At 43.2% G+C, this 23,491-nt stretch overlaps 2 protein-coding genes across 7 annotated transcripts; one reads left to right on the top strand and one right to left on the bottom strand.

Annotated features, from left to right (window-relative positions):
* Nucleotides 1-1,578: 1,578 nt before the first annotated feature.
* On the top strand, nucleotides 1,579-17,314 carry ampd3b (adenosine monophosphate deaminase 3b). 5 transcript variants are annotated; one of them, XM_061822640.1, is made up of 16 exons: nucleotides 1,579-1,608; nucleotides 4,708-4,771; nucleotides 10,068-10,290; nucleotides 10,368-10,542; nucleotides 10,685-10,850; nucleotides 11,055-11,274; nucleotides 11,474-11,603; nucleotides 11,690-11,884; nucleotides 11,952-12,083; nucleotides 12,661-12,824; nucleotides 12,885-13,011; nucleotides 13,109-13,272; nucleotides 13,482-13,602; nucleotides 14,264-14,437; nucleotides 14,513-14,623; nucleotides 15,789-17,314. In XM_061822640.1, exons 2-16 carry the CDS (start codon nucleotides 4,714-4,716, stop codon nucleotides 15,963-15,965), a joined length of 2,337 nt encoding a protein of 778 aa, XP_061678624.1. In that variant the 5' UTR covers nucleotides 1,579-1,608; nucleotides 4,708-4,713; the 3' UTR covers nucleotides 15,966-17,314. The 5 variants fall into 5 exon arrangements, with proteins under 5 accessions (XP_061678624.1, XP_061678628.1, XP_061678625.1 ...); XM_061822641.1 differs by lacking the exon at nucleotides 1,579-1,608 and adding an exon at nucleotides 4,331-4,348; XM_061822644.1 differs by lacking the exon at nucleotides 4,708-4,771 and having other exon boundaries at nucleotides 1,582-1,608.
* rnf141 (ring finger protein 141) lies at nucleotides 11,768-23,472 on the bottom strand. Of its 2 annotated transcripts, XM_061822648.1 has the most exons (7): nucleotides 23,329-23,472; nucleotides 22,146-22,331; nucleotides 20,012-20,120; nucleotides 18,843-19,036; nucleotides 18,627-18,734; nucleotides 18,412-18,557; nucleotides 11,768-11,882 (listed from the first exon to the last, which is right to left on the bottom strand). In XM_061822648.1, the coding sequence occupies exons 2-6, from the start codon at nucleotides 22,274-22,276 to the stop codon at nucleotides 18,416-18,418; spliced, it is 684 nt and encodes a 227-aa protein (XP_061678632.1). In that variant the 5' UTR covers nucleotides 22,277-22,331; nucleotides 23,329-23,472; the 3' UTR covers nucleotides 11,768-11,882; nucleotides 18,412-18,415. The 2 variants fall into 2 exon arrangements, with proteins under 2 accessions (XP_061678632.1, XP_061678631.1); XM_061822647.1 differs by lacking the exon at nucleotides 11,768-11,882 and having other exon boundaries at nucleotides 17,461-18,557; nucleotides 23,329-23,471.
* Between the last annotated feature and the right edge of the window lie 19 nt (nucleotides 23,473-23,491).

Here is a 23,491-nt window from a genome sequence, read left to right as displayed (position 1 = left end):
CAATTTCTACATCTCACCTACAGAAATCTGAATATTCCATGAGAACCAGTCAAGATCATTTTTGTATCAATACATTTACTTTTCTACCATATTCTAGTGTATTGAAATGTACTTGTATTTTTTATAATTTTTTTTTTTGCTATTTTCATTTTATTTTGCTTGTAACTTCAGTGAAGTATTTTGTCTTTGTATAAACTTCTTTTCCTATATGGTTCTTGTATTGATCGCATTACAGCGTGTACCTAATGTAGTGGCCGATGATTGTATTGTATGGCGCTGAGGAGCGCTGTGCTGCCATCTAGCGTTAACGAGGCAGGCGTGCAGCTTGCATCTTTTGTTTCTTTGAATGTAATAATAATAATTATAAAAGCTAAAATATTGCTTATATACCAGCAGTAAAAGCTACAATGTTATCAGAATGTACCACCCGTGTCCCAGAAATAAACACAATGCATCAACAATGTTGACGTTTTCATTTTCAATGCACAACAACGTTTGAGTTCCCGCATTAAATGTATCACGTAAATTGTAACAAGCGCTAACGGAACATCTCCTGTACTTCGTAAACCAATAATATTATTATATTTTTCTCTCAACAGCCAGTGTTTTAAAAAAAGTAAATGAAAAAAAATATATAGAATGTTAATCCACTGATACATTTACGTCCACGCCCAGTATGGTAATTTCCAACGCATTAGCTAGTAGCTACATTTCTTATTAAGACAATTACTAAGCGAAAAAGTGGGAAAACAATTTACCACTGTTAAAGTACAAGTTGTACCTCAACTTCTGAGTGACTGGACGTGACTTTTTCGAGGTACGAGCTATCGCTTAGCTGTGGCGGTTTTTTCCCCCTTTTGTCTCAAGTTTCAGGCAAAACCGTTGGAATTACTAACGTAAGCTATATTGGCAGCAAATGTCACGACAAGAAACAGTATGTTCCAATATTAAACAATTCTTAAAAAAAACAAAACAGGCCAAGTACTTGTGTCGAGCAACTGAGTTTACAGTAAAATTAAACATAAAAAGAAGACATATTTAACCAAATTACATCGCGGTGTCTGTTAGCTTAAGGCTAACAATGCAAAACGCTAGCTAGCCATTATTTTCTTTTCCAAATAAAAATAATTAAAGGAAGAAAGTTATATTTTATGAAAAAAGTACAATTCTGGTAATATTATGACTTTTATTTGGAAAAGACGATTTGGAATTAGCCCAAAGCTAAGGATTGAAGTTTTTTTTTTTTTTTTTTTTTTGGTTTTATTAACACGCTGGTCGCCCAATGCACTTGAAAAAAAAAAACATACAACAAAATAATTGACTATAAATGATTTCGCAACGCTTCAAGCTGCAGCTGGCGGGCGCCAGATATGTACGTTAATATGATGTTTTATGACATTGGAGCAGACTTGCGCAGTATGTAATAAAAAGGCAGTAAAACACATGCCGCGCAGCCCCATCCGAAATGAACTGGGAGGGTGGGGTGGGGGCGTGGCCTGGAGAGCCTTCCACTAATGACGTATGTACGAAGTTCCTCTACTGGGACTTCCGCGTGCTCTCATCTTCTGTACTGCGAGGCTCTCTGCTGCTTTCCACACTTTGAGTACTGTAAGTACTGCACACTGTTGCGCTTTATAGTTTTACTGTCTGGTGTACACATTTATGGGCATAAGCGCAGCGTGGCGATTTGTTAATTCACTCGTATTTGTTGCGTTATCATTTGTTTATTTGTGCATTTTGGGGTAATATGTCACGTGCGTGTGTAATTTTTTAATAGTTTGGGGAAAGTCAGACTTCAAAAAGCTATATATTAAAAGTAATTCACGAGAGCCGCGAATGAACTTATGTCGCATTCCCGTTGTTTTCTTTCTTTGGTGCCAGCAAAAATGTTCACGGGTCATTTGTGACTTGCTGCACATTTAAACATAACATTTATTTTTATTTATTTTATTCTCATTTATTTTCATTACATCTGTGACAGGAAAAAAAAAACATCAACTACTACGACATCAATTATTTCTAGTTAAGTTATGCGTCAAATGAACACGCTTCACTCGGTGAATTACTGGCAACAAACTCCCAAATTACAGATAAAAATATTATCGATAGAGTATTTAAAATGTATGTGCAGAAAATGAAGAATGATGAAAAATAGCTGAAAACATTTTTGCTTTCGGCTTGTCGTTCTTTCCAGAGTAGTGCACGGTATATTTTTGGGAATATTGGAAAGGTCAGATTCAAGAAATAAAAAGAATTATTTTTAAACAATTTTCTATTTATTAAATGTTAAACTTTTCTCCCTTACTGTCATAAATAAATTGGGTATAAACACTCTTTTTGCTTTAGTTTGCAGCACGTGTGCGACAACTATAATCCAATTTAATTAAATGAAAAAATATTTTGTGAATAATGAAATGAAAAAAAAATCATTTCTTGTGTTTATAAATAATGCGCATTTAAAAACATCAATGGGACATGACGGGAGGGTTTAACAACGAGCTTTGACGACAATAACAAGTGCTTTACTGTTGCTGAGGTCGGGGGTGTCAAAAAATGTATTACAATTCGCCCCAGCAGTTAATAAATCATCTTTTTGACATTTACGATCATTTTGGTAAGCGTGCAGCTTGTGTTGTGGCCCGGGAGTAATATTTTAAGTTTATATTGCCGGGACCAGCCCAGGAAAATTGCCAGCGGAGGGCAGCGAAGTTTACATTCCACAATCAGCAAGGGAAGAGCAACACAGAGCAAACGTTTCCTTAAAGACTCGGGCCAGTCAAGACTTGCCTTTTAAAGGAAACTGTCCGGAAAGTTCTATAGATAGCCCGCCGCAAACGTGACTGAGCATATTTACTGTGTGACTTTTCTCTGGGGTTTTTTTTTTTTAATTTGGTTGTTTGACCAACTCCATGTTGGGCACTGTGCACACTTCTGCAAACAAAACCAAAGAAAAAAAAAGTCAAAATTCCACATGTACGGTGAAGAAAATAAGTATTTGAACACCCTGCGATATTGCAAGTTCTCCCACCTAGAAATCATGGAGGGGTCTGAAATTTTCTGTACAGGTGCATGTCTACTGTGAGAGAGATAATGTAACAAGAAAGATACAGAAATCACAATGTATGATTTTTTAATGATTTATTTGTGTGATACAGCTGCAATTAAGTTTTTGAACACCTGTCTACCAGCTAGATTTCTGACCCTAAAAGACCTGTTAGTCCGCCTTTAAAAGTCCACCTCCACACCACGTGTCCACCCCATACAATCAGTAAGACTCAAACTTGTAACATGGCCAAGACCAAAGAGCTGTGAACAAAAGTTCCACTGTTGGAGCAATCGTTCGAAAATGGAAGAAGCTAAACATGACAGATCAAAGTGGAGCCCCGTGGAAGATATCACCTCATGGGGTCTCAATGATCATTAGAAAGGTGAGGAATCGGCCCAGCACTACACAACAGGACTTGGTCAATGACCTGCAAAGGTGACTGTTGGTAATACACCAAGACGTCACGGTTTGAAATCATGCATGGCACGGAAGGTTCGCCTGCTTCAACCAGTACATGTCAAGGCTTGTTTTAACTTTGCCAATGACCATCTGTACGATACAGAGGACTCATGGGAGAAGGTGTTGTGGTCAGATGAGACCAAAATGGAATTTTTTGGTCATAATTCCACTAATCATGTTTGGAGGAAGACGAATGATGAGTTCCATCCCAAGAACAGCATCCCTACTGTGAAGCATGGGGGGGGGGGGGGTAGCATCATGCTTTGGGGGTGTTTTTTTGCACATGGGTCAGGACGACTGTACTCTACTCAGGAGAGGATGACCGTGGCCATGTATTGTGAGATTTTGGGGAACAATCTCTTTCCCTGAGTCAGAGCGTTGAAGATAGGTTGTGGCTGGGTCTTCCAACAAGACAATGACCCGAAGCACACAGCCAGGAAAACCAAGGAGGGGCTCCGTTAAAAAGCATATCAAGGTTCTGGCGTGGCCTAGCCAGTCTCCAGACCTAAACCCAATAGAAAATCTTTGGATGGAGCTAAAACTCCGTGTTTCTCAGCGACAATCCAGAAACCTGTCTGATCTAGAGAAGATCTGTGTGGAGGAGTGGGCCAAAACCCCTCCTGCAGTGTATGCAAACCTGGTGAAGAACTACAGGAAACTTTTGAGCTCTGTAATTGGTACCAAATATTAACATTGATTTTCTAAGGCGTTCAAATACTTATTTGCAGCTGTATCACGCAAATAAATCATTCAAAAATCATACACTGTGATTTCTGGATTTTTCTTTTTAGATGACCTCTCTCACAGTGGACAGCCACCTACGATGAAAACTTCAGAATCTAGGTGGGAGAACTTCCAATATAGAAGGGTGTTCAAATACTTATTTTCTTCACTATATACTGTAATTCTCGCTCAAAGTGTACCATCCACTTGACGCTTGTTGAGCTAAGCTAAAACGACAACTTTTCAAGTCCGTACTGTTATTGAAACAATTTTTTTTAGAGAATTTAATTTAAACGTTTTCATTTTACGGGAATAAAGTTGATTTTTTTTTTTTTTTTTTAACAACAATTGACACTTTTTTTGTTTTGTTTTTTTAACGGCGCCCCAAGCTACCCCGGGAGTCGTGAGTTTGAGAACAACATGGTCCAGTGGGAGCTCCTGTTGGTTTCTGTTAACGGCCTCCTGTGCAATTTTCCCAGGTCAAAATGAGGAGGAGGGAAGCAGCCCTTTGCAAGCAGCAATCCACACCTTGCCTTGGGAGAGGTCAGCGGCTATTATCTTTCCACCCAGCGAGTGTCAGCGCGCTGTCGAAAGCGTCTATTTATATGATAGCCACGTTGTTCGCCAAACATCCTCCGGCCTACGGTATAAGCTGTGGCTGACGCTAAACTACGAGTGCAAAAACGCCATAGAAATACAAACAGGTCATTGCAATTTGATTGTCTGCCTTAGCGTTCTGGCCATTGAGTACAAAGTAAACGTAATACAGTGAGCGCCCAGGTTTGAGAGTTTTTCGACATACAAGCTTCGTTCCGTCGAGCCTTTGCTTTTACTTGTGTGTATAAAATTGAGATGTGAGTGCTGTGTGGTGGCCATGAGCTCAACTCTACTCAAAACAGTTGGAAGATAGGAAACGATTCTTCAAAAAGAGGCTTCAAGATATTTATTTGCCATTTGAAATGTTACTGCCAGACTAAACATAAAAAAAGAGTGCAGCACGGCGATGCCTTGCTATTTCGCGTCTGTAGCCACAACTAACCTGTGACAGTCCGAGAAAAACGTGGCTGCCATTCTGCGCCTACAGCCGCCACCGATCGTCCGTCTACATCAGGGGTGCTCAATGCGTCGATCGCGAAGTATAACGTACAGCTATTCAGTTTGTGGCATTTTGCATTGTGATTCAATGAGTGAGGGATGACTGGCTGCGACATCCGATGGCATAATTCACATACTTACTGTAAAAAATGAAAAGAGGAAGCCACTGGTTTATTTTAGGCAGCACTTTCTCAACGACCGTTGCTCCACCAACCACTCTGTTTCCTACTCTACCTTACACCTGCCCACCCCCCCTTTCCCCCCGCTCTTAAAGATGCACACTCATAATTACAAATGTTACAGTACTTACACAGCCCATCAATGTGTTTTATGATGACAGCGTCCACCACCGCTGCTTTAGTTAGCAACACAGTCTGGGCAACGTAGACCAAAGACGAGCTAGACATGCTGCTTATGTTTACTTTGGATATTAATGGAGAAAGTTATAAAAGAAATGCTGTTGTTTTAAGATGCAATGACTGTCAGAGTCAGAGTGATTAATCGATGAAAAAGTGGTTAAGTTGGACGAGATTTTCTCTTTTCCGAGTGGGAAAGGTCTGGTCCGTAGCCAAAATAGAAAGTGCAGGATGAGATGGTGCGTAATTTTCAAATTCCACCTTGGCACAGCCTGATCCAGGATGAAAGCACAGACAATAGAGCGCACAAAAAGCTAATTCTGTATTTTAAATATAGGAGGCAACATAAGATTAACCTTAAAACAGTTTGGAAGCATCATCACCCCCCCCCGGCGGTTGCTTGCAAGAGGTTGGCTGCTTGAAAAGTAAATCTTGGGGGAAAAAAGTTCATTCGGTAAACGTGGGTTAAGACTTTTGCCAAGGGACACAATGACAACATGCACTCAAGCGGGGATATGAACCGCTGAACCATTACGTTGTAAGGTGTACACTTACAATCACACATGCCCCTCAGCTTTAAAATATGGATAAACAATGTTTTTTAAATGAACCCACTGCATAGCAGATTTCATCGACTGTAGGGGTTGGCCCAGAACACAAAATTGCAATAACCTTAGGGAAGTCTGTTTAGTTCATGCTTACAAATAATTCAAACAGCATCCATGTGTACCCTATATCTGTATAGCTGTATTATGCTGCCCCCAGGAGGCCAAATTGCACACACCAGAAGGAGCAGCACAACAGCCATTGAATTACACCAAAAAAAGTATTATTATTATATTAAAAAAAAACTGGGACATAAATATTTGCTATTTTTGGTGGGGAGACTGGAACGGATTAATGGCCTTTCAATTCGTTTCCATGGGGAAAGACGATTTGAGTGACTAGACTAACAAGGTCACACAACAAATTGGGCTTAGGTCTTTCTCGTGGTTCCAATGCCACTTCGAGAGAGCCTCGTTTTTGTATTTTGCGGGCCCACCCCCAGTTGTGACATCGCCACCCGATTTAGCCGCCTCCAACGGCCCAAAATAGAGTCGGGAGGATGGACACTCCAGACGGCGACTGCATTACTGCCGCCACCTGATCGAGGAAAACAGACTGGCCTCAGAGTCCGGCGAGGAACAAGAAACCCGGCAGGCCAGAACGTGTCAGCTCTCGGAAGTGAGCTAGACTTTTACGAGAAGAGGCTTTGAGCCAAATGGGTGAACGCGTACAAGTAGACAGCATGGCCCAAAGCACCACAGAAGGTAGGAAACGGAACATTTCAAAAGATTTTTTAATTTGGAAACTTTCTCCATGGCAATGAATTGGAGACACTTGGAGATTTGTGCTGCTTTGGATGCGCTGGCGCTCAAATGAAACAAAAACAAAAAGAAGCCGTGAGGGAACTGTCATGCTCTCGCGTGGACAAGGAAAGCACGGATGTGGGCTTATGTCAATACGAAATGTTTAGATTTACACTTGAATGTGGTACGTTTTCATTAAATGGCCCCCAATTTCCCGTTCAACCTAATGATTTCCCGTAATTCACATTGAAAATTTTCAATATGGAGTATTTCCAAAATGTAACAGTTTAGTTTACCATTGAAGTTTAACGGAAACTTTCCAGAAACTTACTCAAGATTTTCCACCCTGTTGCAACCCCGCATTATACTTCCACAGCTATTAAAAAGTAAACTGAGCATCATCTGAAGTGCGCTAAGACTACGATGAAAATAGTTCTGTAAGACTTTTCACACTGGAAGTTAATTTGAGGACATTTCCGTGAAATAAAACGAAATACCGACTAGCCGCTTTCACGCTGCTGGTAACTGCCAACATGTCCGTCTTTTTATGCTGTTGTGTATAATCGGCACAAACACAATGGGGGACAGTCGGACCATGACTGCTCCCGCTTGGTATGCGGTATCAGATCCGTGATGGCGGCGAGACAATACTTCTGTGTAAAGGTATTCCGCAAAGCATGGTACGTGGGACACGGGGCGAGACGTTAACATCTTTCATTCACTTCTCCAACGAGGGTTGCCGCGGTTAATTTATTTTTTCGATGTCATCTGTATGTCAGCGGGTCAGGTTTCGGATATCTCGGGGGATGTCGGTCAAGGTCGAGCGGAGCGTTGGTCAGCTGTCGCGTTGGCGGCAGGCGCGCACGTGCCGCCAAGCGGAGCGTGACGGCCGTGACAGACAGCGTCCCGGGCTCGCCGGCACGTGTAAAGATAAAGTTACGTGTTCGCGCTCGGCGTGTCGACGGCAGTTTCCTAAAACCACACCGGTCACACCGCCAAGATTCCTTAACAACTTGAGCTAACACAATAAAACCACTGTTGTCCCTCGCGCTGTTATATTAAGTTTAGTTTCAAAATAGAAACTGAGTTGATGTCGAGGGTCCGTGAGAGGAGAAGTCAACACGGTCTGGCCGTAAGGTCTTGAGAACCAAAACTGTAATGAGGGTTCTACAAGCAGGGAACATAACAACATGATCCCTGGTCACATGGGACTGCGAAAATGACTAAAAGTTCTGTAACATGTGTTCCAAACCAGAATACAACACAGTAACTGCTCAACATTAACTCCCAATCCTCATTTGGATAAAGCGAAACCCCCGACTGCTCACAGTTCGAGATTTACACTGACAATAAGCGTTTTCAGGGTTGCGTCGTCACCAGAGAGAGTTTCTTTCGGCTTGTCCCGTTAGGGGTCACCACATCTCCGATGAACGCTCATATTTGTTTGGCACAGTTTTTACGCCGGATGCCCTTCCTGACGCAACCCCTCTTGGGGAGGAGAGGCCACAGAGGACACAAAACTGTTGAATCTGTGGGAGGCGGGGCGGCCTGGAGACTGGTTCTGCTTTCCGCAACGTGTTGAACGTGCGGAAGCCGTTAACACCCAAGTCTGGACATGGACATGTTTACTGGTGTGGGGTTTCAAAACACGATGGGTCCTCAAGCAGGTGAGCGCTCCCGCTGGTAGTCCGAGTCCTCATGACTGGCATTGCAAGCATATTCTGATTTCAACTCTCACGGCCACCATATTTCAAGTCACTAAGTTAACAGGAAATAAAAGACTTACTGGTATGCAAACAGTAGTCGGGGTTTATTGGGCAAAATGCAGATGGAGAGGCATGCTTCCAGGGTGGAAAATTTTCAATGACTTTCTGGAACGTTTCCAGGAAATTTCTATGAGAAGAAAATTTCCATCGAGATTATTATTATTATTATTATTTCATTCCTACAAACAACTGTTAATCCCCATTAACTGCAAATACCCATATAACGTTTAATTGCCATGGAAGGTTTCCAACAATCTAAGGTCCTGGAATTTTGGAACCCAAGTATATTACAAAGGATCAAAACCAGTACTCCATCCATCCATCCATTTTCTTAGCCGCTTATCCTCACAAGGGCCGTGGGGAGTGCCGGAGCCTATCCCAGCTGTCAACGGGCAGGAGGCGGGGTACACCCTGAACTGGTTGCCACCCAATCGCAGGGCACATGGAGACAGACAACAGTCGCACTCACAATCACAACTAGGGGCAATTTAGAGTGTCCAATTAATGTTGCATGTTCCGGGATGTGGGAGGAAACCGGAGTGCCCGGAGAAAACCCACGCATGCACAGGAAGAACATGCAAACTCAGAACTGTGATATTTATGGAAAATGTGGTGAAATAGGAACAACTGAGGGAAGTCTTGGTGAACTAATAAGTCACTTGGCACCTTAGACCGTGAACACTTCGACTGGAAGGTTTATCGTTGACGAGGTCTCCACATAACCCAACCTTATCTTAACAGATCTCATATTTGACCCAACCAACTTTTTCAAATATTTGGGATGTTATATTGTCTCTATGGTACCTCAGTAAACATAATCATCTACGCATTCCTGAGTTCCAGATGTTTCTATTCCAGAGACGCCTGAAATCAAGTCTACATATGTCCCTAGTAAAGATCTCCGCTGACCTTTCCACCTCCAAGCCAGTGCTGTCAAAATAACAAGCACATGTGCTCTTACAAGTGGATTTCCTACATGGAAGCAACCAATCAGAGGAAAGGCCAAATCCAGGCAAACCGGATACAAAACTGAGTCAAACAGAAGGAGTTCTGAGAGGCCTCTTTTCTTGACACTCAAAACCAAATTAACACTTTCATACTCAGTCCATGTTAGAGAGGCGTTCTATGGAAGTGGAAATAAACAAAATATGGAACGTATAACACCGCAAAGTACTGCAATTTACAACTCCACACTTTCATTTGCAAAACTGTTGTTGTGGTTTAGTGCTGCTATTAAAAGTAACGCGAAGTATATGTCACAAAACCTCCGTAGAGATGCCGCGGCTCTTCCCGAAAATCTCCATGAGCGAGGTGGACGAGAAGGTGCGTCTGCTGGCTGAGAAGGTCTACGCCTCAGCCCTGAAGGAGGAGGATACCAAGGATGCCCTGGCCCTCTTCAACGTGCCTGAGGACTGTCCCATCGGTCTGCAGGAGGACCGGGAGCGTGCGCTGCAGAAAGAGCTGGCCGAGCAGCAGTCCAAGGAGACTGTCAAGAGGTACGGGGCTACAAATCCCCAGGCACTGGAGGATGGCACAGTATTTGGTTTCTCCACTTTCTCTTTTGCGTCACCAGAAAGAAGAACTTCATGATGAAGCGGTCCCAGTCCCTGTCCCTACAGATTCCCACTGGGGAATGGAGCCTGCTGGGAAATTCGCCCGCGCTATCACCGACCGTGCCAGAGCCTGTCTTTTCAAAGAGCTTCCCCGACTTCCAGAGGGTGACCATCAGTGGAGACTACTGCGCCGGGGTAAACATGGCAAACGTCTGTTGTAGCCAAAGACTTTCATGGTGACCGGATGCCCTTCTGCAGTCGTTACTGGCTGCAAAAGCCAAGTGAACTTTTTATTTAGGTTTGCCGATATGAATTGGAATTCATCCGCTCGTTCCAGATCACCGTCGAGGATTATGAGCAGGCAGCCAAGAGCCTCCTGAAAGCTCTTTTCATTCGGGAAAAGTACTCTCGGCTGGCTTACCACCGTTTTCCCAGGACGATAGCTCGCTTCCTCCGCAACGCAGAGGGGGAAAAGTGGCGAGAGGAGGACGAGGTCTTGCCAGGTGGGAAAACATTTAAAGGGTTTAAAGGAAAACTAACCCTAACACACACACACACACACACACATTTGATGGTATATTTAAGACTCAAAATATTGTAAACATATTTTCGGGCCGTGGGTAAATTCTGTTTGTTTCAGTCCCTGTTCCCTGCGAATAGCAGGGGTTCACTGTAATCCTAACTAAAATTCTTTCTCTGTGGTGCAGACATCTGGCCGGTCCCCCGTGAAGACGAGGACCCGTACTCTATGGAGGGCATTCCAGAGAACCTGGACTACGAGCTCCAAATGAAAGACGGCATTATTCACGTTTACGACAACGCGGAGGCCCTGAAACAACAACGGCCTCGCGTGCTCCCTTACCCAGACTTCGAGACCTTCGCTATAGACTTGAGCCACGTCCTTGCCATGATTGCTGATGGCCCCACGTAAGAACTAGGCTCTGCTGAATGGTTTACAGTGGGTAGTGATGGTAGCTCAGAGCTAGATAAACTGGGTTTTGACACAGACCATGGGTCTAATTTCTATGGGTTGATCCCAGTTACTTTGGTTTATCGACCACAGGACCAAAATAGAGTTAAAGACTTGAAACTAAACCATGAAACCAGTGTCTACGTTGTCTTTCAGGAAGACCTACTGCCACAGACGACTGAATTTCTTGTCATCCAAATTTTATCTTCATGAAATGATGAATGAAATGGCTGAACTTAAGGAGCTAAAGCGTGTCCCCCACAGAGACTTCTACAATGTCAGAAAGGTGATGTGGCGATTTCAAATGACCCACACTATCACCTTATTGGTACATTTTACGCCTTTGAGTACTAAAACAAGACCGTTCAAAAGGTGGACACGCACATACATGCCGCTGCCTGCATGAACCAGAAGCACTTGCTGAAGTTCATTAAGACCACGTACCAAACGGAGAAAGGCCGCGTGGTCCTGGAGAAGGGCGGCCATAGGTTTACACTGGAGCAGGTCTTCAAAAGCCTCCATATGGACCCCTACGACCTCACCGTGGACTCACTGGACGTGCATGCTGTAAGGACAAAAAGCATCCACTTGGTCAACACTCAAGTTGCAAATAGTCACTCTTCGACTCTTGCAGGGAAGACAAACATTTCATCGCTTTGACAAATTCAACTCCAAGTACAACCCTGTGGGAGCCAGCGAACTGCGAGAGATTTACCTCAAGTCTGACAACTACATCGAGGGAGAGTACTTTGCACGTCTCATCAAGGTGTGTCAGCCTATCAGAACTATTTTGGACCTGTTTCCAGTAGGACAGGGGACCATTGTCTTACAACGGAGCTCCGTTTATACAGAATTGGCGTAACCCAGATTTATCCTCTAGTTGGAATCCACTGTGGCCAAGTGCAATAAGTACCCAACGTTAACACCCTAGTAAAGTCATATACAGTACAGCCTCGGTTCTCCAACGTCACTGTTCTTGAACAAATCGGTAAACGGTAAAACACCCACAACAAAACCCGGAAATAATAGAACACGTGCGGCTCGACCAGCTGACCCACCCACGACGCACTTTGTTATTGTGAATTCGAATGAACCCCACCAAAAAAAATCCGGAAATAACATAACGCGCGCGGCGGTTGATTCGGTTTTCGAACAAATCGGTTCTCGAACCGCCTTCTGGAACGGATTGTGGTTGAGAACAGAGGTTGTACTGTATATTCAATATTTGTGTGAAAAACATTTTTAGACCATAAAAATAATTCAATGATATTTACGAATAAGAGGACAATAAGGATGTTGAAGTGTTATAGATCAACACAGAACTTATATTGAATTTGTTTCAGGAAGTGGCAAAAGAGCTGGAGGAGAGCAAGTACCAACACGCCGAACCTCGTTTGTCAATTTACGGACGGTCCACCACCGAGTGGGCCGGCCTCGCCGCCTGGTTCATTCAGCACAAAGTCCACTCGCCCAACCTGAGATGGATGATCCAGGTCCCCCGTATCTAGTGAGTGCTCTTTGGAAGTCCACCCAGGACCAAAAAACTTTCTGAATTCCTGTCTTGCAGTGACATCTTCAGGTCGAAGAAGCTAATACCAAACTTTGCCAAAATGCTGGAGAACATCTTCCTCCCCATATTTGAGGCCACAGTAAACCCACAAAAGCACCCGGAACTTCATGTTTTCCTGAAATACGTAAATACCCATTAAGCATCAACCAAATAAATGTTCATTGATGTATAAATCTTTGGTAACACTGCTCTTCGTTTCTGACCTTCATCTGGCTTTGCAGGTGACGGGATTTGACAGCGTGGATGACGAATCCAAGCACAGCGACCACTTGTTTTCCTACAAAAGCCCAAAGCCCGAGTCGTGGACCACAGACGATAACCCGCCGTACACCTACTACCTGTTTTACATGTACGCCAACATCATGGTGCTCAACAACCTGCGCAAGTGAGTCCTTCCGTCAGGTTCCAAAATATGGAAAAATCTTTAGAATCAAGTTGTGTTTTCACTCGTGATTTATGATTTAATTCATTAAAGAAATTTTCGCAGTTGAGAACAAAGCAGCACAAATCAAAAACCAATGGACGGCTCCTGAAAGTCGTGCGTTGGGGGCACGTGGAAGTCACATTTTCCACTCATTTTTGATCATTCCACAGGGAGCGTGGATTGAACACCTTCCAGTTCCGCCCCCACTGCGGCGAGGCCGGCTCTATCACACACCTGGTGTCCGCCTTCCTCACGGCGGACAACATCTCCCACGGCCTCAACCTGAAAAAGGTGATCCGGCCACAAATGCTTTCACAAAGATACCGTAAAGGCGTTTCCTAAAAAACAGTAAACTTCAAATTTACTCTAAAACTTCTCAGAAAGAGCAGATGTTGGATTCATTCCTGAAAAAAAAAAACTTTATAAGGAACAGACAGACAGAAAAAGTCTTTCCTGGTAAGGTTTGGCCATAAATCAGCACTCTGGAGGAACTGGGTGGAGGTGAATCCTCAAGGGCAGCTCAGTGGTTTTGTCCAACCTCAATCTGTAGAGTCCACAGTTTTTGTTTTTGTTTCGCATCCATGACAGATCTCTGCGTAAGGCTGGGTTTTACAAGTTTGTTGGTCGCTTCTTTAGCTTCAACTCTCAGAGACCACAGAAAAATGTTTCCATCTGTCAGATAACTTATGCAAGGCCAAGATTTATCGGACCAATGTTAGAACACAAGTGACCACGATGCACAGTACAGTATATTCTTCTCTCACCTATCGTAGACTTTAATTTTGATGTTACACCGGACACCTAGGACTGAAAACAAATGGCTCAGATGAGTCGGATTTAGGCCTGAATTTGGACCTACCCCAAACTTGATTTGGAGACAAGACCTCTTCATCTGCTTGGTCTTGGCATGCTAGTTCTTTAATCCTCATTTGGTACGTCTCTTCTCCTCTAGAGTCCGGTGTTGCAGTACCTCTACTACCTGGCGCAGGTTCCCATTGCCATGTCGCCGCTGAGCAACAACAGCTTGTTCCTGCAGTACTCCAAAAACCCGCTGCGGGACTTTCTCCAGAAGGGCTTGTGTGTGTCGCTGTCCACCGACGACCCCATGCAGTTCCACTACACAAAGGTTAGAACCCCTGCTGGACCCAAATGCGGATAACAGAGCAAAATGCAGATGTGATAAACATGGAAATCTTCGTAGGAAGCATTGATGGAGGAGTATGCCATCGCAGCTCAGCTTTGGAAACTCAGCACTTGCGACTTGTGCGAGATCGCCAGAAACAGCGTGCTGCAAAGCGGCCTGTCTCACCAGGTCAGCAAAAACCCAACAACCTAAAACTACATAGATGTTTTGTATAACAGAGTTTGAAGGTTGAATGGGCAAATTGTTTTTCACATTAAACATAGAAAAACTGACGATTTAGCACCCCTGAGATGTTTTGAAAATTCAGTCCTGTAAGCCAGTTTCACTTAATAGCACGACTGTCGTGAGTAGACTGATCAAAGAAGTCGGAAGAACCCAAAACAAATACATCCTATAAATTTCATTTCATTGTTGCCACATTTGAAGCACGCATGGCAGGCGTGCAAGTTCTTGTCGTTATGAGGGGCCGGATAATGGCAGATAAGCTCAAAGGTTCACCAAAGGCTTTGGATGTTGTAGGGCTGTCCTGGTTGACAGGCATCTGCAACATCACGTAGACATCGAGGACTGTGCCTTTGCATGGGCAAACTGTAGTACTGGTCCGCCACTTTTAACTACAGGGGATCACACTCCTCAGCCTCCTTGGTTAGGTCTATTCGGGGGTCCTGGAGAGGAGGGTCTATCAGGAAGTCAAATCTCGATTCAGGAGGAGCAGTGTGGAACAAAGAATCAGCTCTACACCCTCAGTAGGATCCTTGAGGGTGCGTGTGAGTTCGTCCAACCAGTTGATATGTGTTTTGTGGTCTTGGAGAAGGCCATCAACCGTGTCCCTCACGGGGTGCTTCGCAGCTGATTGTGAAGCGGCTATGATGAAAATCACTACCTCCAAATTTGAGATCATGGGCTTCAGTCGGAAAAGGACGGCGTGTCCTCTTCAGGCCGAGGATGAACTCCCGCCCCAAGTGGAGGAGTTCAGGTATGTCGGGGTATTGTTCACGAGTGAGGGAAGAATGGAACAGGTGATCGACAGGCAGATCAGTGTAGTGTCTGCAGTGATGCAGACTTTGGATCACTTCATTGTAGTGAAGAAGGAGCTAAACCAAAAGACTCGCTTCCTTGAGCTATTGTCCTATTCCTGCAAAATTTGGAGCACATAGACTAGCCAGCCAGATTTGTGAAGTAGTTCAATTTTCGTCATTGGGTGTTGAGCACGGTGGACAAGTTCGATTGTCTTCAGACCGATATACCTCACAACTCTCATGTCTGGGTGTCCTGTCTGGTGCTAAAGATGTTAAGACTTGACAGTACGCTTGTTTTCCCGCGTCGTCTCCAGGAGAAGAAACACTTCCTGGGCTCCAACTACCTGCAGGACGGCCCCGAGGGCAACGACATCAGACGCACAAACGTGGCGCAAATCCGCATGGCGTATCGTCACGAGACGCTGTGCAACGAGCTCAGCTTTTTAGTCGACGCCGTCAAAGCTGACGCCACGACTCAAGTGGGGGACTGACACGGGTTGGCGCATTTTCGCATTTTGTTAAAAAAAATCCTCTTTGAATTTGTGTGAGTTGCATTTATTGACAAACTGCATTTTGTTTTTTTTTTTTACTGAAAAATTTATGTATAATATGTGTAATATCTGTAAAAAAAAACTACTGAATCACAAATAATAAAGTGCAAAGGATGTCTTTATTAAAAGTCATGCAATGTATCGTCACACCTGAATCCCAGCCATAATTAAAACAAATGAATTCCATGTTTGAGGAATTTAAGAAAAGACCAACATATCATATCATGAATTACAGTATCATACATCTGTCACACCACATCTTTTTCACAAATGATTTTATACAGACTGAGAAAAAGAGATGGCCAAACAATGCATTACACTGGCAGAATTAAAAGATATACGGTTGAAGTCGGAAGTTTACTATACTGTGAAAAAACACAAATTTATTTTTTTTGTCTCACTGTCTGAAGTCAAATCAAACTAAACCTCTCCTGTTTCGGGTCAGTCAGGATCACCAAAATTATTTAATTTTGTGAAATGCCACAATAATGAGAGCTTTTTCTAGCAAATTTTATATTTTCTCTGAGGTCAAACGTTCACATACATTTCCCTTTTAACTGCATGACTTAGCTCAAACATTTCGGACCAAAACAGGTTCATCTCCAGTTCTTCCTGAGCAGTGTGATCGCTGGACATTCCTGGGATGTTTATACATGCATATAATTGTTTGAACAGATGAACGTGGCACTTTCGAGCATGTGGAAATTGCACCCAAGGATGATGGAGGTCCACGATTCTTTCTGGTATTTCTTTTGATTTTTGACTTTGTCAGAGTGTTTGAGGTGTGGCCTTTAAAAACATCCCCCGGTGTGCCCTCTGGGCTTCCTTATGGTCTTGACACACATAGTAGTTTATTTTGAATTAAACTTTTAACCTCAAATGAAACTATAACATTCTCACTCTCATTATTATGACATTTCACAAAATTAAATAACTTTGGTGACCCTGACCGACCTGAAACGCGAGAGGTTTCATCTGATTTGACTTCAGGCAGTGAGAAAAGAATGAAAATGTTTTTTTGCGCAGTATATGTAGACTTCTGGCTTCAACTGTACAGTATCACTGTTAAAAAAAAAAAAGGGGGGGTGGTCTAGTAAAGATCAGCATCCAACACTACCATCCAATGGTGGGACAATGCATTACACTGACAGATTTATATGGTATACAGTGTGATTGTAAAAAGTGAGAAAAATATTCTAATAATTTATGCAATTACATGAAAACTGTGTATTGCGTATATATATTATTTGTTGTAGTGCAAACATTAAGTACAGCTAAGTCAGCAGAAAATTACGCAAAATATTTTTAGGGGGTAATTATTTGTATACTATAAACCAATAAATCCATAGAAAAGATAAACTGTTAATGCATCCAATATGTATCTATCCACTGACTACAACACTTTTCCCCCTGTTTAGGATAAATGACTTAAATAGACATTTATCAATTTATTAAGGCTCAGCAAAGTCTGGAAAAAGTACAGTACATAAAGAATATATTTCATTTGCATATTAAAGTGAATCATAAACAAAATTATAAAATAAGACAGTGTTCATTGCCTCTAATGTTATCATTATTTTGTCATAAAACGAAACTAATTAGGAATATCACATAAAAAGCCGCTGAATGTTCTAACAAGTGAAAAAAAATGAAAAAAGCATTTAAAAAAAAATCCATACCCTTCATGTGAACTTCTTGCTTCCTCTAAAATACCAAAACTTTTAATAGCACTGGGGCAATGTTATCATGTTTTGCTACCAATCCATTTTTAAAATGAACTGAATAACAGTTGAGCAAACATTTTTTTTTACTGATTCCAGATTTCAAAATAAGTTTTCCATCAATTTGTTGCACATATGTAATAATATGCGGCAATCAGACGTTTGTGTGGGTTCACCGAGGACAACCCGAAACAACAAAAATGAGTTTGACACCCAGGAATTGCAAAAATATTTCCAATAATAAGTTCAGCTCCATGAACAATTTTTGATGTCAGAACTTTGTCATAACATAATTTTGAGTAACATTGCTTGGTGAACACACTCGAACGTCTAAAGTGGGAAAAAACGCTTTGAAATGAAAGAAACTTGGAATAAACGTCAGCGTGTGTGTGTGTGTGTATATATATATATATATATATATATATATATATATATTGAAATTAATGGTCAGTTCTAATGAAATTCTTTACAAATAATACAACTATTTACACAACTAGAGTCCAGCAATATTTGTTGTAATATTTTCTCCACAGGTTGCGAACCGATTTGAAGGTTCTGCTGACGCGCGCCCTCGTGAAGATGAACGTCTTTTCCCACAATGCACCACATCGACCTGCAACGGCTACGCAACGTCCAGTGAAGGTGACTCGTTTTGTTTTACTTGCCGCGTCAAGGGCGATGCGGGTGTCCCGCCTCGTCGGCCAGGTTGAGGATGTATCCCGCCATGTCGTTCTCGGTGGGGAAGTCGGACATCACCCACGAGTCGTTGGCGGCGGTCACTTGCAGGCGGCACATGGGGCAGTTGCGGCTCCTGAGGGGGCGGGTGGGGCCGCGTTAAACACACGCGACATCATGGCGTTTTGCGGCGTCGTTAATTTACCATTTGTCGATGCACTTCTGGCAGAAGCTGTGAGTGCACGGCAGGATGAGGTCGGCCTTCCCGTCCATGCAGATGCAGCACTCCTCGTCGTCCGTCAGCTCCTTCACTCTGCGGAGGGAGCGGCGTCACAGTGTCACAACACAACGGGGGTGTGGAATTATAAATGTATGCCCCAATTGTTCAATCCGACAAATCGTTGGGCCCTGTCATGCCGACCTGCCCATCCACATGCTGGCCTGACAGGCGTCGGGGGCAGGAGGCGGCACGTAAGCGGCCTCGGTGGCCGTGGCGGCGCCGCCCTCCGCGGCGAGCACGTCGGCCGCCTGGCTGGTCATGTCGCGGTAAAGCTGGATGAACTGGTACAGGTTCATGATGCGCGACGCCTCCAGCATGCCGTTGTCCTTGTTGATCTGGGATGAGAAGCGCGGGGGAGTCACAGAATGACTTGACAGTCCACCACAGACAACCATACAACAGGGAAAAAAATGCATGACTGGGCTACATGAGGGGTGGACCTAAAAGGTCAAGTGTCATGCCTTTAAACATTTCTAAAATAGATATTGTAATGAAAAATACATATAACATTATTCACTTCAATGTCCATACAAAAAAATAAATATGAGCGGAGAGCGCGTCATCCTTGCGCAAAATTGTGGAAGTCTCATTCGACATTTAAGTGGGAGCCATATTGGCTGCATCTGTCCGTGACTTCGCCGCGACAAGCCCCCGTTCACGCCTTCGGCTGGGGTGGCACATCGTCACATTTAGCACCTCTGATTTATGTATTAGGCCCCCTCCCAACTATTATTTTTTTAGTAGCTTTATACACACCTACCGCTCATATGGAACCCACGAAGCTCTCGTCCTTTGCACCTGTGCAATCCATTTTTCACGACGACTCAGGTCTCTTGGAAAAGTATGAAGGGCGAATCCATCCTCCCGAGTGTTCCGAGCAATATCCAGCAATAAAATGAGCCGGCATTTTGGCTAACACGAAGGAACAACGAGCTACCTTCGCGCAGATAAAACTAATAGAAACACAGGAGCCCACTTGGGTGCGCTACTGCCCTGTACGTCACTTCCTGCTTCTTCTTGAAAACAAATCCCTCGAGAGGTTTTTCATAGTGGGAGTTACTATCAGCCATATACGTCCAAATCATGCTTTGTGGTTAAAAAAGGGATGGGACCAAAACGGCTGCCGTTTTTTCATTAATAACATACTAAAAATCATCCATTTAATGACAGTGGACCTTTAAGCACACTTTGAATAAAAACTGTGGTTAATAAAAGTTGATGATGGCAACTGTCTTCCATTATTCCCTCCAGTTAAATTCTGTGTCCTGCATTGCTGAAGGTAACAAAATGTAGTTTTTTTCTGGTCTCACCTTGGTGCAAAGGATCCTAACGGCCACCTTCCACAAGGCGCTGGTATCCGAACCCGGCTGGACCTCAAACAGCAGGTGCTTGTGTTGCCCCGTTGCAAGCTTAGCAGCCCTGTTGAGAAAAAAAAAAAAAAAAAACTCTGATAATAATCTTACGATATTGGCGTGCTACGCTGCTTCAAAAGTGACGTGTGGAAATGTGACTCTTGAAGTGCTTCTAAGGTAAATGGACTACACTTAAATAGCGCTTTTTCTACACCAGGGTCAAATGTGGGCGTTGGGGATCAAAGGTGAAGAACAAGACCTGACGGACCTTCATGACAAGGAAAGTGGTGGCAGACCACCTTCAGTGGTTCATCCTGGAAATAGTGCTCGGGTCGAGGCGCTGATCAGAGAATATTTTAAGTCATTTATTCCCACAGACATGAAATTACGTCTTCAAAAACACAATCCTTTAATGCCACGGACGTAAGGTTACATTTTATGTGTTTTAAATCTTAAAAAAATGTATATTACAGCTCCGCAGTCATTATCAAGACTTAGTTCTTGATGATAAATCGACACTAGACACAGGATTGGCTTTCATGGGTGTGAATGTGACTTCTTTGTGTCCCACACTTGAACAGGACACGCTCGGTTCATCTGCAACAATAACGTGGATGAAACCGGCCCACAATCCAGCCCGGAGGACGAATTTGAAAGTGGAAAAAAAATACATAAGAGGTGATGAGGACCACAAATTATTTTAACAACTATTATGCTCATGTAGTAAATGGAGAGGTAATAATTCCCAGGTCTCCAGAACTCGATTTTATTTTAATGTGCAATACAATATCTTACAGTTCCAAACATCCATGACTGAAAGTTTTGTACTTCAAAGGAGATGCATTTTTCTAAACCAACTTTTTGCAGTATTTGCAATGTCATATCGTCTCTATGATGCTTCAGTAAACGTGTGAGATAGGAAGTGAAATCGCCGACACATTCCTGATTCGCAGATATTTTTCTGCCGAGAGCCTTCAAATCAGGTCATTCGAGTTTCACAAGCTTGTTGACGGAACTAGCAGCGGGGTCACGATAAGAAACGGATATGCTCTCACAAGTGGATCTTGGGAAATACAAAACTGGGTCAAACAGTACCGCTTGTCAGGTGGGCCTTTTCTGGACAATGACAAAACCAAGATGTTTTTTTTTTATACTTTATACTTTTATACTGAACCCATTTTAGAGATTCCTTCTAAGACGCCAAAGCCTTCTTCTTTTCCTTTCGGCTTGTCTCATTAGGGGTCGTAACAGCATGTCATCTTTTTTCCATCTAAGCCAAAGCCAAAGTATCGGACCTTTAAAATAAAATTACCGTAATTTCCGGCCTACAAGCTGCGACTTTTTTCACACACTTTCAACCCTGCCGTTTATGCGGTGATGCGGCAAATTTGTGCATTTTTTTCTAACGGATGCGAGGGGGCACTCGAGCAGAAAAGGTAAGAATGGGACCGGTGGAATATATATGCCGAGGAAGTGACTTTTACTGGCCCTGTTAGCGCTGCGCTAGTGCTGTGCTAGCGTGTTGCTGTTGTGTTACTAGCGTGTTGCTGCTGTGTTACTAGCGTGTCTTAGCGATATTTAAGTTTTATTTTAACCGGCCCTGTTAGCGTTACCACAGTGCTAGCGTTAGCGGTAGCTTTAGCACTAGCGTTAGCGTGGTGCTAGCATTAGCACTGCGCTAGCATTAAACTCTTTCTGTGTACCGTCGTTCTTTGTAAATATCTCGTGTTTCAATGTGGGCACTTACGGCTTTTACACAGCTCTGGCATATGTATGTACCAAATGGTATTTCCTTTACAAATGTCCTGGGTGAGGCTTATAACCAGGTGTGCTCTGTACGCCGGGAATCACAGTACTGTGATCAATTATTATGCACACGTGGATGAGAAAAGGAAGCAAAATGCTTCCAAGAAATCAACATTTTTGTCATTACATCAAAAGATTATAAAAGGGGAAAATTGTATTGTTCATTATTCGCATTAGTATGTATGATTTTAGTCGTCAAATTAGGAGGTATGTGGGTTTGAAGCCCCCGATACAAAAAAAGATACATAAATATTGCATAAAAGTATGTGAGTGTTTGTGCGCTTACAAGTCATTGAGCTCAGCCACCCGAGCCAAAAACTCCTCGTAGGTGAGGTAGCTGCTGTCCCGCACCAGGCCGATGTGTTTGAAGAGCTTCTCAGGGAGACGTGCCCCTGGACCTGAGATCTGCTGGCCCATCCCGGAGGCGGCAGCAGGGTGGGCGCTAACGCAACTCCACCACAGGCATTCCCTTCTGCAGGAAATGTTGGAAATGTTCTTAAAAGTGCAGGACAAAATGACAGTACAGTACTGTAATCCCACGTATAATTAATGGTTCAGCTATTCACATTCTTGACTTATGACCACCCAGATGAAAAACTATTTGTTGGTTGTGTGTAATATAAAATGTTAGCGTTAGCGCGGCGGTGGCGTTAGTACTGGTGTGAGCGCTGCGCTAGCGTTAGCGCTAGAATTAGCTTAAACTCTTTCTGTGTACCGTCTTTCTTTGTAAATATTTTGTGTTTCAATGTGGACACTTGCAGCTTTTACAAGCTGCGGCGTATGTATGTACTAAATGGCATTTCCTTTACAGATATACCTGGTCCAAGAAAGTACCGCGGAAATTGGTCTCAAAGAAGTATGTCCAAGTGTGATGATGCCATCAAGACAATCTGAGTGTGGCAGCACAGTAGTTGGGGGGTGCACATACGCATCATGCACACTTTGCATTTTGCTCCAAATCAAATCTGTAAGCCACTTTACACTAAATGAAATTATATCAAACAATGTTTTGGTACATTTTAGATGTGATCAAATCTTCTGGGTGGCGTACGGGGACTACAGTAATTAGCTTCCTAACTCGTACTGACACAATGTAGAGGGATTTTTTTTTGGGGGGGGGCGGGGGCCTAGTGTAAAAATTGAGTACTCTAAATGAACAAGTTTCGTTACGAGTCAATGGTGTCGACATGAACTCTGTCACGCGCGTTTATGATCAAATACCACGGAAATATAATGACCACCTCACGTGCGTCATGTAATGGTTGGAACTCCACTCGGCGCAGTTACAACACCCGGCTAGCGTACGCGAGTTGTTCTCTTAAAATTGGTTAAAAAAAAAAAAAAGAATAATAATTTTAAGTTAAGGGTGCCAAACAACACACTTCTTACAGAAAACGAAAGCAAAACTGCCTTAGGGGAAAATAATAAATGTAGACTAGATTAAGATTAAGAAAAGAAAACTAGCATACCCAAATGCCAACACCGGAGGAGACTATCGAGGAGTTCGCCACCGTATTGTTGACAACTCGGTTGGTGATGCGAACTTGTCGCACGAAGATGACGTCACTTATGCTCGTCCGTCTGCTTCGATTGCGATTGCGACCAGTTTCAGGCTGTAAACCGCCCGAAGAC

The sequence above is a fragment of the Syngnathoides biaculeatus genome, chromosome 6 (assembly GCF_019802595.1).
Source record: "Syngnathoides biaculeatus isolate LvHL_M chromosome 6, ASM1980259v1, whole genome shotgun sequence".
NCBI classification, from domain to species: Eukaryota; Metazoa; Chordata; class Actinopteri; order Syngnathiformes; family Syngnathidae; genus Syngnathoides; species Syngnathoides biaculeatus.
This window is presented reverse-complemented; position numbering and strand designations above follow the sequence as displayed.